At 40.4% G+C, this 14529-nt stretch overlaps 1 protein-coding gene across 1 annotated transcript; it reads left to right on the plus strand.

Moving 5' to 3' along the window:
• The first annotated feature begins 3551 nt into the window (after positions 1-3551).
• LOC124118006 lies at positions 3552-12653 on the plus strand. Its single transcript, XM_048393801.1, has 6 exons — positions 3552-3590; positions 6654-6822; positions 7599-7801; positions 9734-10006; positions 10977-11636; positions 11968-12653. The coding sequence occupies exons 1-6, from the start codon at positions 3575-3577 to the stop codon at positions 12309-12311; spliced, it is 1665 nt and encodes a 554-aa protein (XP_048249758.1). The 5' UTR covers positions 3552-3574; the 3' UTR covers positions 12312-12653.
• The last annotated feature ends 1876 nt before the right edge of the window (positions 12654-14529 follow it).

Genomic DNA, 14529 nt, shown 5'->3' on the forward strand with positions numbered 1-14529 from the left:
AGCATTATCGCTAACATATCTTTCAAAGTTGTGACCGTTCAGATCACTACATCCTAGTCTTAACTTAAAGTGGATTATCTGATTTGCGCGTGAACCAATATTTTTAAATATGCCAGGCACTTCTGATTTAATACACTTATACATTTTTTTAAAAACTGAGATAATGAAGCGACTTCTCTCAAAATAGAATCTAGTACATTCCAGGCGGAGACTGTGGAAGGTAAAAATGACTTTTTAAAAATAATTCAGTTCGTTTATGTTACGTGTTTCATAATGTGGGCGATCCAAGGTTTTATCACATAAATAATTTTGCGCTGTCCCACTTTTCATTTTATAAAAAAATGCATAATTTGTGAAAATGTCGTCTCTCAGCCAAGGAGGATAGACCGGTTTCGTTATATAATTTTGTATGGCTTGTGACCCTTGGTGCAATTATTGCTACAATTATTGCTGTGACCCTTGGTGCAATTATTGCTTATATGGTCACAGTAATCAAACAAGGGTAATATGAATGAACAATAGAGCGTATGTAGACTGTGTCTGTTCAAACGATATTTCAGACTACGAAAGAAATTTACCAATGGGCTAACCTTGGAAGTTAGATTTTCAATATGGCTATGCCAATGTCCATGACTCTGTAAAGTTAGCCCGAAATGATTGTGGCTATTAACATTCTTATTTTTACATCATTCATGAACAGATCAGGCAGGACAGTGACGTTACGTTTTCTTGAAAATTGAATTGCTTCTGTTTTATCGGGATTAAATTTTACTTTTCAAGTTTTAGCCCATTGAGAAATACGTTCCAAATCATGATTAACTGAAATACTTGTTGATAATGGATCATCAATAATGACATATAGCGAATTATCATCAGCAAACAATTTTACATTACATTGGATGTCACAGACGATATCATTAATGAATACTAAAACTAAAAATAATAAGTGCCCAAACACTGAACCTTGAGGATCACCGGCAAGTACAGGTTTAACATTCGATTTGTGTCAATTAATAACTGTATGTTGCTTTCTACCAGTTAAGTTACCTTAGAACAATCTTCAAGAGAGTCCCTTTTATCCCGCACTTGCTTAATTTATGTAACAAACCTTTGTGCCAAACACGATCGAAAGCGTTACTAATGTCACAGAATATTGCCATATTTCCTTTCTATGATCTAAGGCATTACCTATGAAATCATCACTTGTAGTTTGTATATACGCCTGCGTTTATTTTCTTGTAGTGTAGTAAATAAGCAAGATTCACAGACTACTACAGAATAGTCGCAATTCATATTTTTATTTTGTTCATAAAACCACCCCATGCTTCCATCAATCTTAAAACTGAAACTTTAAAGGCTAAATTGAACTGAAATAATTAATGATTTACATATAGATCATATATTGACAAATAATTGTCAGTATTATCAGCCACTGTTTGTATTGTTTGCAATGACCAAAGAATTATTTTGTCAGTCAACAGATTTGGAGTTTAAGCCGAATATGTGCTCGTCCGATTGCGGGATGACAATTACAAAATACAGATTGATTAGATATATGTTTCCACCCTAAGTCACACATACGACATTTGAGAGCGTCATTAACACTTAACCTTATTCCTTGGAAAATAGAAATGAAATGCGTTGTAAATATTATTTAAAAACAACTCGTTTCTTATAATTCCTTTCGATTAATCTGTCCCCGGGAATTAAATTTAATGCTGAAGTGCTTGTAAAATAGAGTTTAACTTTCCCGCCAGGGGAGACTAGATATCCAATTATAGTATAGGCTCAAGCAGTAATATACATATTTATGCAACAATTCTCTCTGTGTTAAACTGTATATATAGTTAACAATTGTGCGTTCTGATGTGTGTTGTAGTTATCTACCACATATATACTCAGACAATGAGTCAGACACACACACAAACACACACACATACATAATTTTGACAGAACTATACTTAAGATATACATAAAATATGAGAATGATTGCCGAATTAACGTTTGTTATAGATAATCATAGTAATGGACTTCATATTGTATTGTTTGATAGGCATTATTTAGAAGCTGACGGATGGCAAAGTAAACACAATATATGGATAACAACTTCTTTGATACTGTATAGGCGACGTTTCGGTATAGATCCTTGTACCGTTGTCAAGCAAGGAGGTGAAATAATACTGCTTAATTACTGCTGGAATATATGGACCGATGGAGTATGCCTTGTATCTTTATGTGAACAAAAATAATTTCATGGATCATTATATGTTAGTTGATATCCAAGTAGAACATTTCTGCTGGTGATATTTACTTTAGCTTGAGCACCTGTGTCTGGTCAACGTTCCAGTGATGTCCAGATCATTTTACTTTGCTTCAATCCCCAAATAAGTGTTGCGTCGTTTCTAAACTGAACGGCAAAAGAAACCTTGCACCAGATTCAAGTGATTGTAATTAATAAACTAAAAATAACAAAAGTTTGAGGTAAAGTTTATTAAAAAACCAGCAAGTCCACAAAGTGCTGAACAACTCAATCTGGACTTTTTGTTGTTAGATATTTACACCAGTCAAACAACAACCGTGGGAGTTGAAAATTCTGTTGTCCAGATTTTCACTGCAACTCATTCAAACACGGAAAGTGGTCACAGACACAAAATTTGTCACTTTAGTGCCGAATGTGTCCACTGCGTGTCTGCTAGCTGTATTCAGACAGATAAACCCATCTATATAGCCACAAACACAAGTGAACCATCCAGCAAATTCATCTGGTTCAAACGCCAGCGCAGCCTAATAAACTCTATCATAAGAAGAATGGCTCAAAATGCTGCTTTCGAAAACAGGAAATTCAAGAAAACAGGATATTTAACCTAAATGTTTACATAAGTGCAGGTACCCCATGTGCAAAGAAATCATATTAGAATAACATTGTTCTTGGACCTTATTTTATCCAGTTTGCATTTTCGTCGCCGCCTTGATGATCCACGTATGGCTGACCCTGTTTGTGGAGGGTCACGCTGGGTATGAGTAGTAAGCAATAAGCCGGATCATTCATGACCGTTGTGTTATGTGTGAATGCGCCACTGCGCCCATTGGTATAGACCAAATATGCATGGATTCGATGCTAAAATGATGCGGTTTTAGGATGTGTAAGAAACAGATGACTACACTCGTGCCTGTCAGATATACCACTCCCCCTTTCCCCCGTTAGATACGTTTTGAAGCAACTCGTTGTAAGATAAATGGTATCTAATAGACACTCGTGTAGTAATCTCTGTTTTGACGATGTGGTATTGCAAACAAACGACAGAAACATCACAGCAATTGGTGAAGCCGCCACATTGTTGGTGGTTTGTTAAAAGTTGCGTAAAACCATCACTAAATATAGCCGATTTTATGAATCTACCACGATTGCAATTCCGACATATTGACGTTCCATTATTTTCAGGATGGTAATGTGTAGTTTTAGTAAACGCGAATTAACGTTGCAACACAGATCTAAGAAAACCTCCAAACAATTTGTATATTTTCAACGAACCGTTCCTTGTGCTAGGTGATGCAGTGGACTCTCTACATCCTGATGTCTCTAGCAAGTGGTAAGTATTTTACACCTAACATGCCCGTGTCAAGGATGTATTCATCAATCAATGGTACGTTTATGTTATGGGTTTATGTTGCGTCTCAAGACACAGCTCACCGTCTAGTATCAACATGGGTTTATGTTGCGTCTCAAGACACAGCTCACCATCTAGTATCAATATGGGTTTATGTTGCGTCTCAAGACACAGCGCACCATCTAGTATCAATATGGGAGTATGTTGCGTCTCAGTACACAGCGCACCATCTAGTATCAATATGGGTGTATGTTTTGTCCAAGTACACAGCTCACCATCTAGTATCAATATGGGTTTATGTTGCGTCTCAAGACACAGCGCACCATCTAGTATCAATATGGGTTTATGTTGTGTCTCAGTACACTGCTCACCATCTTGTATCAATATGGGTTTATGTTGCGTCTCAAGACACAGCTCACCATCTAGTAACAATATGGGTTTATGTTGCGTCTCAGTACACAGCGCACCATCTAGTATCAATATGGGTTTATGTTGCGTCTCAAGACACAGCGCACCGTCTAGTATCAATATGGGTTTATGTTGTGTCTCAGTACACTGCTCACCATCTTGTATCAATATGGGTTTATGTTGCGTCTCAAGACACAGCGCACCATCTAGTAACAATATGGGTTTATGTTGTGTCTCAGTACACAGCGCACCATCTAGCATCAATATGGGTTTATGTTGCGTCTCAAGACACAGCGCACCATCTTGTATCAATATGGGTGTATGTTTTGTCCAAGTACACAGCGCACCATCTTGTATCAACATGGGTTTATGTTGCGTCTCAAGACACAGCGCACCATCTAGTATCAATATGGGTTTATGTTGCGTCTCAAGACACAGCGCACCATCTAGTATCAATATGGGTTTATGTTGCGTCTCAGTACACAGCTCACCATCTAGTATCAATATGGGTTTATGTTGCGTCTCAGTACACAGCTCACCATCTAGTATCAATATGGGTTGATGTTGCGTCTCAAGACACAGCGCACCATCTAGTATCAATATGGGTTTATGTTGTGTCTCAGTACACTGCTCACCATCTTGTATCCATATGGGTTTATGTTGCGTCTCAAGACGCATCGCACCATCTAGTAACAATATGGGTTTATGTTGTGTCTCAGTACACAGCGCACCATCTAGCATCAATATGGGTTTATGTTGCGTCTCAAGACACAGCTCACCATCTTGTATCAATATGGGTTTATGTTGCGTCTCAGTACACAGCGCACCATCTAGTATCAATATGGGTTTATGTTGCGTCTCAAGACACAGCGCACCATCTAGTATCAATATGGGTGTATGTTTTGTCCAAGTACACAGCTCACTATCTAGTATCAATATGGGTTTATGTTGCGTCTCAGTACACAGCTCACCATCTAGTATCAATATGGGTGTTTGTTTTGTCCAAGTACACAGCTCACCATCTAGTATCAATATGGGTGTATGTTTTGTTCAAGTACACAGCTCACCATTTAGTATCAATATGGCTTTATGTTGTGTCTCAAGACGCATCGCACCATCTAGTAACAATATGGGTTTATGTTGTGTCTCAGTACACAGCGCACCATCTAGCATCAATATGGGTTTATGTTGCGTCTCAAGACACAGCGCACCATCTTGTATCAATATGGGTTTATGTTGCGTCTCAGTACACAGCGCACCATCTAGTATCAATATGGGTTTATGTTGTGTCTCAGTACACAGCTCACCATCTTGTATCAATATGGGTTGATGTTGCGTCTCAAGACACAGCTCACCATCTTGTAACAATATGGGTTTATGTTGCGTCTCAGTACACAGCGCACCATCTAGTATCAATATGGGTTTATGTTGCGTCTCAAGACACAGCGCACCATCTTGTATCAATATGGGTGTATGTTTTGTCCAAGTACACAGCTCACTATCTAGTATCAATATTGGTTTATGTTGCGTCTCAGTACACAGTTCACCATCTAGTATCAATATGGGTGTTTGTTTTGTCCAAGTACACAGCTCACCATCTAGTATCAATATGGGTGTATGTTTTGTTCAAGTACACAGCTCACCATTTAGTATCAATATGGCTTTATGTTGTGTCTCAGCACACAGCTCACCATCTAGTATCAATATGGGTTTATGTTGCGTCTTAGTACACAGCTCACCATCTAGTATCAATATGGTGTTTATGTTTTGTCCAAGAACACAGCTCACCATCTAGTATCAATATGGGTTTATGTTGCGTCTCAGTACACTGCTCACCATCTTGTATCAATATAGGTGTATGTTTTGTCCAAGAACACAGCTCACCATCTAGTATCAATATGGGTGTATGTTTTGTCCAAGTACACAGCTCACCATTTAGTATCAATATGGGTTTATGTTGCGTCTCAGTACACAGCTCACCATCTAGTTACAATATGGGTGTATGTTTTGTCCAAGTACACATCTCATCATTAAGTATCAATATGGGTTTTGTTGCGTCGAAGTTCGCTGCTCACAATCTAGTATCAATATGGGTTTATGTTGCGTCGAAGTACACTGCTCACGATTTAGTATCAATATGGGTTTATGTTGTGTCTCAGTACACAGCTCACCATCTAGTATCAATATGGGTTTATGTTGCGTCTCAAGAGACAGCGCACCATCTAGTATCAATATGGGTTTATGTTGCGTCTCAGTACACAGATCACAATCTAGTATCAATATGGGTTTATGTTGCGTCTCACTACACAGCTCACCATCTAGTAACAATATGGGTGTATGTTTTGTTCAAGTACACAGCTCACCATCTAGTAACAATATGGGTTATGTTGCGTCGAAGTTCGCTGCTCACAATCTAGTATCAATATGGGTTTATGTTGCGTCGAAGTACGCTGCTCACCATCTAGTATCAATATGGGTTTATGTTGCGTCCAAGTACACTGCTCACCATCTAGTATCAATATGGGTTTATGTTGCGTCCAAGTACACTGCTCACCATCTAGTAACCATATGGGTTTATGTTGCGTCTCAGTACACAGCTCACCATCTAGTAACAATATGGGTTATGTTGCGTCTCAGTACACAGCTCAGCTCGCGGCTGGTTCACCTTCTTCTCGGAACCCATGTCGTGGAACGAAGCCTTCACCGTGTGTTCAGACCGAGGGGAACGTCTACTCCACATCAACAATGCTGATAAATACAGCGATGTGACGGACATGATAAACGAGCTCACTGATCAAGGTTATTTGTAAGTATAGTATTTGTCCATGGGCGACGTAGTTTAACTTGTGAGTTTTTGAAACATGTCTGTTTCATTTTTTCTTGCTTAGCATATACCCATGAAAAAACTTGAATTTTGTTATTTTATCTTTGGAAATGGGTTTCCAGAATTAAAATGGGACGTGTTCTGTATTATGTTGTATTTTACTTGACAGATTATAAACAAATTATTACAATCCCACTGGAATCGTCAGAGAGTCTTAAATCTCATATATCCTTGCTTATTCTATCAAGGACTAGTTTTACCTGTGTGATTTAATTAGCTGTAACAGTGTGGAGCTATTCATTCACATCAACTATATGTGTAATACATGTTATCCTTACCGCCATGTAGGTCACATCTGGTAGTTATGCCAGGAGTCGGTGATCGCTGGTTCAAATCCAAGATTCAATTTGATCATGGGCCGTGGTTATACCCAGAGTGGTAAACGCCTGAGACTGGCATGGCTTTGAACCCCCCCCCCCAAAAAAAAACAACACACACAACAAAACAAACAACAACAACAAAACAAACAACAACAACAACAAAAAACAACAAAACAACAAAAAACAACAACAAACAAACAAAACAAACAACAACAACAAAACCTCATTAAGCTGACACGTCTTGACATAACTGAAATACTGTTCGAAATACGTTCATCCATGACTCACTTATCTACGTTTTCTCCATGCGATTACACCCTTTTTCATTTCTATGCAGCAACTATTGTATGTGTGTTGTTTCACCCTTGTCTCTTTCAGGACGGGTCCCCTGTGGTTAGGTGCCTATAGAACATCAGGATCCACTCCGACCACCATGTGGACAGACTGTAGCCTCGCTCAACTCACGCCCTGGCAAAATGCGACTTATAGCGCAGACAAGTTGTGTGCAGAGGTGCATGGTGATACCTTCGCATGGCAAAAGTGTAACGTGCTTCATCAGTTCATCTGTGAAGGGCATATTGGTAAGTTAGGTACTGACCAAAACACTACGCGACGTACGAGGGAATCACAGTGTCTTATTCTGTGTGTTCCTCATTTGGGTGGTATTGTTGTTCCAGGTCAATGTCGCAAAACATCTTTGTCCTTTATATGTGTGTTCCTCATCAGGATGCTATTGTTGTCCCAGGTTGATGTCGGTATGGTCCTTTATATGTGTGTTCCTCATCGGGATGCTATTGTTCTCCCAAGTCAATGTCTGTATAAATGTCCTTTATATGTGTGTTCCTCATCAGGATGCTATTGTTGTCCCAGGTTGATGTCGGTATGGTCCTTTATATGTGTGTTCCTCATCGGGATGCTATTGTTCTCCCAAGTCAATGTCTGTATAAATGTCCTTTATATGTGTGTTCCTCATCAGGATGCTATTGTTGTCCCAGGTTAATGTCGGTATGGTCCTTTATATGTGTGTTCCTCATCGGGATGCTATTGTTCTCCCAAGTCAATGTCTGTATAAATGTCCTTTATATGTGTGTTCCTCATCGGGATGCTATTGTTCTCCCAAGTCAATGTCTGTATAAATGTCCTTTATATGTGTGTTCCTCATCGGGATGCTATTGTTCTCCCAAGTCAATGTCTGTATAAATGTTCTATATATGTGTGTTCCTCATCGGGATGCTATTGTTGTCCCAGGTTGATGTCGGTATGGTCCTTTATATTTGTGTTCCTCATCGGGATGCTATTGTTCTCCCAGGTCAATGTCTGTATAAATGTCCTTTATATGTGTGTTCCTCATCGGGATGCTATTGTTCTCCCAGGTTGATGTCGGTATGGTCCTTTATATGTGTGTTCCTCATCGGGATGTTATTGTTCTCCCAGGTCAATGTCTGTATAAATGTCCTTTATATGTGTGTTCCTCATCGGGATGCTATTGTTCTCCCAAGTCAATGTCTGTATAAATGTCCTTTATATGTGTGTTCCTCATCGGGATGCTATTGTTGTCCCAGGTTGATGTCGGTATGGTCCTTTATATGTGTGTTCCTCATCGGGATGTTATTGTTCTCCCAGGTCAATGTCTGTATAAATGTCCTTTATATGTGTGTTCCTCATCGGGATGCTATTGTTCTCCCAAGTCAATGTCTGTATAAATGTCCTTTATATGTGTGTTCCTCATCGGGATGCTATTGTTCTCCCAAGTCAATGTCTGTATAAATGTCCTTTATATGTGTGTTCCTCATCGGGATGCTATTGTTCTCCCAGGTTGATGTCGGTATGGTCCTTTATATGTGTGTTCCTCATCGGGATGCTATTGTTCTCCCAAGTCAATGTCTGTATAAATGTCCTTTATATGTGTGTTCCTCATCGGGATGCTATTGTTCTCCCAAGTCAATGTCTGTATAAATGTCCTTTATATTTGTGTTCCTCATCAGGATGCTATTGTTGTCCCAGGTTGATGTCGGTATGGTCCTTTATATGTGTGTTCCTCATCGGGATGCTATTGTTCTCCCAAGTCAATGTCTGTATAAATGTCCTTTATATGTGTGTTCCTCATCGGGATGCTATTGTTCTCCCAAGTCAATGTCGGTATAAATGTTCTATATATGTGTGTTCCTCAAGGATATGCTATTGTTCTCCCAAGTCAATGTCGGTATAAATGTTCTAAATATGTGTGTTCCTCAAAGAGATGCTATTGTTCTCCCAAGTCAGTGTCGGTATAAATGTTCTATATATGTGTGTTCCTCAAGGATATGCTATTGTTCTCCCAAGTCAATGTCGGTATAAATGTTCTATATATGTGTGTTCCTCAAGGATATGCTATTGTTCTCCCAAGTCAATGTCGGTATAAATGTTCTATATATGTGTGTTCCTCAAAGAGATGCTATTGTTCTCCCAAGTCAGTGTCGGTATAAATGTTCTATATATGTGTGTTCCTCATCGGGATGCTATTGTTGTCCCAGATCAATGTCGGTATGAGAAAACCAGTGGTCATGACCTGGCGTCCGGCAAAGGTCACTCCGGGACGAGGGTCAGCAGTGCCGTATGTGGCAGCTACTGTATGACGTATGAATTGCACACTGCGCACTTTGACCTCATCTGTGCAGCCTACAGCTTTAACAACGTGACACGCGAGTGCTTCGTTAACATGAAGCCGAGCCTGTACGAACCTGACAAGTCTCCTTCCTTCGCAGCCAACACGGACATGGAGGTGAACGTCAAACGATGCTTCAGTTGTAAGTAGATGCCCACTTCTTGAACCCTGCGGGTGTCGTCATAGAACATTGTAAAACACGGGCGGTAGTTCATGATTTCATCTCATTTTCTAACTTTATTGACAAGATCTATTGGCATTGAACTAACTCAGTCTTCAGGTCATTTTTTCTTTGTGCAGAGAATTATGCTTGTGTTATGAATTGCGTTTCTGTAGATATTGCGTAAACGTCATTTGTTATTAGAAACTGAACTTTAATTTCAAATCCTGGTAAGAATATCATTTCCGTGTGAAAATGTAACCAGCGCCAGTAATATAATAACACTTGTATGGAAGGTGTGTGTGTGTGTGTGTGTGTGTGTGTGTGTGTGTGTGTGTGTGTGTGTGTGTGTGTGTGTGTGTGTGTGGTGTGTGTGTGTGTGTGTGTGTGTGTGTGTGTGTGTGTGTGTGTGTGTGTGTGTGTGTGTGTGTGTGTGTGTATGTGTGTGTGTGTGTGTGTGTGTCTTTTCACTCTCCAGAAGCAGGAGTTACATTATTCTACATTCCAAGACAATTCAGTCTACTATTTTAGAGGAAATGGTGTGTGGACGGGTACTGCAGGGGATCACCAAGGTTACTGGGTCCCGTATACAGGTGGGTACCCACCCACCACAAGAAGATACCCTCGTTTCCCGTACAAGATCGGCGTGTAGCGAAACGTAGCCAGCAAAGTTTAATCTTTAAGAAACATGACTGACCATGACGGCGGCATAAAACTGTTTAGGTAATCTGGAATGCAAAGCGAGATTTCACTCTGCTGGGTACCTTTCGCTAAATTTGGCAACTCTGCTGGGAACGTGGGTGCCTTCTTGTGTCAGCTGGGTGCCCCCTGTACTCGGGTTTCCGTACTACCGGTCCTTACAACGACCTCTTTCACTGATTGCTGTGGATCCTTGTTTTATTGTAATCACGTGATGAAGTCACCTAAAGTTGTGCTATCTCACTTTTAACAGTGAACATTTCCTCATCATCCGCTGGTCGGCCCGATTCTCGATTGAAGCCAGAAAATCCATGCACTAGTGACCAGGTGTTCTTCTCTGCCACCTCTACCACCATCTTCAGCAACGTCACGCCATTGACGCACAGCACTGCGGTACAGTCGTCAACGACCAATGCCCATAGTAGTATGTTGGACACGCCTAGTTTCGACTTCAGCGCCATGGCGACGGTTGGAGTGAGTGACCACATTCCCACTGCTGTCTCTGTGGTCGGAACCACCCTCCAAGGATTGATCACTGTACTTAATGTAGATAATAGTAATGTAAGGTCACACGTATCAGAATCTTCAGACATTTCCCCGAGCTTCAACCTTGTGTTTCCAAGTGACAACTATGCAAGCACACTCTACTCAAGCACATCGCACATATGGATGACGAGCAGCAGATCCCCACCGCTGTCGTTCCCGCCTCCCAATACCGCAACTGAACACGTAACTGGCACGCTTTCCCTATCAGAAAAAATGACACAGGGAACCACTAAATTACCTCCCTTGTCGCAGGGGGACCCCAAACTGATCAGTTCAGCTTACTCTCAACAAGATGTTATCACACACGGCCTAGTGGCAACGACTACTACATCCGGGGCGTTCAGCGATGTCCCAAACAATCCATCAGGTAAGCTTTACTGTTGCATTCATGAAAAATACCAACTGTTATATGGAAGTTGAATATTAACGAATACATATTTGACTTTAAATGCTGATAGAGGCACGGTTGCGCAGCAATTCTATTTGCAGAGTTGGGTCTCTCAGCTCAGCCAACATCAGCTGAACGTGAATCCAAATCTTAGATTTACTCTGAATATGATTATTGGTTTGTTAGTACCATGCTTCGGTTTACCAAAGTGGTAAATGTCTTTGACATGTGTCTCTTCTGGCTTCCTTTCCATATCGAGCTGACTGACTCAAATGCCGATTTCCCAAAATTTTGTGTTGACATTTTCCAGGCACCATGTTGTGTACATGCCACTGTCGGCCGTCTAACATAACAGAGGAGCGCCTACGGTCAATCAAGCAACACCTAGCTGTGGATAGAGCCAACCTCTCGACCACCAGGCGCCGGATGATGTCTGCCCCTGACCACCGGAAGTCTGTGACAGCCGTGGGGAGTATCAGCGTGGGTGTGCTCTGTGTCCTGCTGCTGGTGCTCCTGGCGCTTGACGTGGATCAGGTATTACGACTGGTTACCTGGTGTCACTACGCCACCCCAGGTACTGAAACCGGGACATGTGTGGGTAGTGGCCAGACAGCAAGTTCACCAGTCAGAGAGGGGAGGGAACATATGCTGTGAATCAGCACTTAACATTACTTTAAAGGCAAGATGTTTTATGATTACAACTTCTTCATACTGTTATGATGCGACGTTTCAGTTCAGATCCTTTTTCCGTTGTCAAGCAAGAGTGAAGTAAGTCAGCACAGAACAGATTATATGCATCTAATATGGATTAACAAAATGAGGAAATACATGACTTGGATTACCAACAACAGCAAAGGATAATACTTGATTGACATAGTAACAACAGAAAGAAGAAAATGGCTGATTGATAACAGAAGACGCCAACAGAAGGCGTACAAATATACAGTGCGCAGCGTAATTTGTTCTTTGATCATGACAGTAAATGAAACAGGATGAGTAGTGTTCCAAGTGATCTATGTATGATACAAGTTGATTACAGCAGTATCAGTGTCAGGCTCCTCCTCCGCCGGGGCATGGTGTGTACCGAAGAAGGGGAAGCGGTAGTATAATCACCCCACATTCCTCGTATAACCGAATACATTTCGCTTTTCTCACCAGTAATACAATCTCAGAAAGCTAATCTCGCTAGACTCCTATAATCATCTTAAATGTATCCAAATACTCAATGAGTGTCCATACATCCACAAGAGACAAGACCACGACGTCTACTACATCCCAAATTACTAACTCCTTACAACAACTACCTCTACCACTAAAGCTATTATCATTATTACTAATCCACTAGTAGCCATTGTGTTACTGACGTTTACTATTACCCTCTTACTTCTACTTGGCAGTTTTATATCAATATTTGAGTTAATTACGACGTCGCTATCTTCTATAGTGTCTATTTCCTTCACGGACATTTCAGCCCAGCAACACAAAGGTTATGGTTAGCAACATTTAGCGAGACGATGAACGTTTCCCGGGGGTAACTACAACGGGATGAACTGATTTAAACTGACGCAATGAGACGTGACTTATGCATTGACCAAAGGACGGTTTTATTCACGCCCGTCTTCGATTTAATCAAGCACTTGATTCAGTTCAATGTGTCAAGAGATTTATTTGGCGTAATCAAGATACGGTTTCTGTTAGACACTGCAATTTGAGGTTTTCAATCACAATTACAGAATGCTTGAAACAAGATCGGGGGAAAATCTATAAGGATTCATGCCCTCTATCTACTTTTTCAACTTGCACTGACGGTTTAACAGTCACACGTAGTCACTGCAGTAGATGTCACCATCGATTGGCTGATGTCGCGCGGACCTCGGAGAAGGCACTATTCATAACAGCGACCTTTCATCACACCTTGGACTACCTGTGAGAGAATTACACGGAGATCAAATAGATACTGTTAAGTAAATGGCACGAAAACCAACTACAGTAATCAAGCTGAAAGAACATGAATTTATATTGTAAGTGTAGAACATTACTTAGTTGGACATAGCATAATTCAGACATTGATTTAGAAGTTGGGAGAACATGAATACATAATAGCAAGTTTGTTAAATTCTTTGTACGACGTTTCAGAGCTACTTCTTGCTCCTTCATCAGGTGAATGCTCAGTATATATAAATCATGATATTTACATAAGGTGGGATTCATGTACAGAGATAACAACATAATGACAAAGGCAGTGACATTTTGATTAATGTACAAAGATATTAACAATATAATGACGAACCGATGAGATAGGATGAATGTACAAGGGTAACAATATAATGACGACGCCGATGGGATAGGATTAAGATAACATTGTGATGAAGCCAATGATATTAACAGGAGAGGATTATTTAAGTACACTGAAGGTGTAGTGGTGACAGGGATCTGGCTATTGTGACACAAGCACTAAGGTAATCAAGATGTCCATTCTGGTAGACATAATTTATATTGTACCATATTGGACATAACTTCGTTATGGTTGTCGGATGTTTAGCAACGCTTTGAATATATTCCCATACACTGAACAGCATACACAGCACTGGAGGAAAAAACCCTGTAAAGAACTGACGGGCATAACGAACGTATTGTTTGGTCCCGACCATTTGTTATATACATGCTGTACATGTGCTGATAACAAACTAAAATTAGTGGTCCCTTTGAGTTCGTTATAACCGTACTTTACTGTACACTGAATAACGTACACATCACTAGGGGAAAGCAACACGCTGACATAACTACTGAGTATATTCGCATACACTTAATAGCGTACACAGCACCAGAGGAAAGCAACACGCCGACATAACTACTGAGTATATTCACATAC

This window comes from Haliotis rufescens, unplaced genomic scaffold (genome assembly GCF_023055435.1).
Source record: "Haliotis rufescens isolate VD_foot unplaced genomic scaffold, xgHalRufe1.0.p SCAF_12, whole genome shotgun sequence".
NCBI lineage: Eukaryota > Metazoa > Mollusca > Gastropoda > Lepetellida > Haliotidae > Haliotis > Haliotis rufescens.

Coding starts and splice junctions, on each gene's coding strand:
- LOC124118006 (XM_048393801.1), top strand. Junction 7,802..9,733: donor CATCTGTGAAGGGCATATTG/GTAAGTTAGGTA, acceptor TTGTTGTCCCAG/ATCAATGTCGGTATGAGAAA. Junction 11,637..11,967: donor TGTCCCAAACAATCCATCAG/GTAAGCTTTACT, acceptor GACATTTTCCAG/GCACCATGTTGTGTACATGC.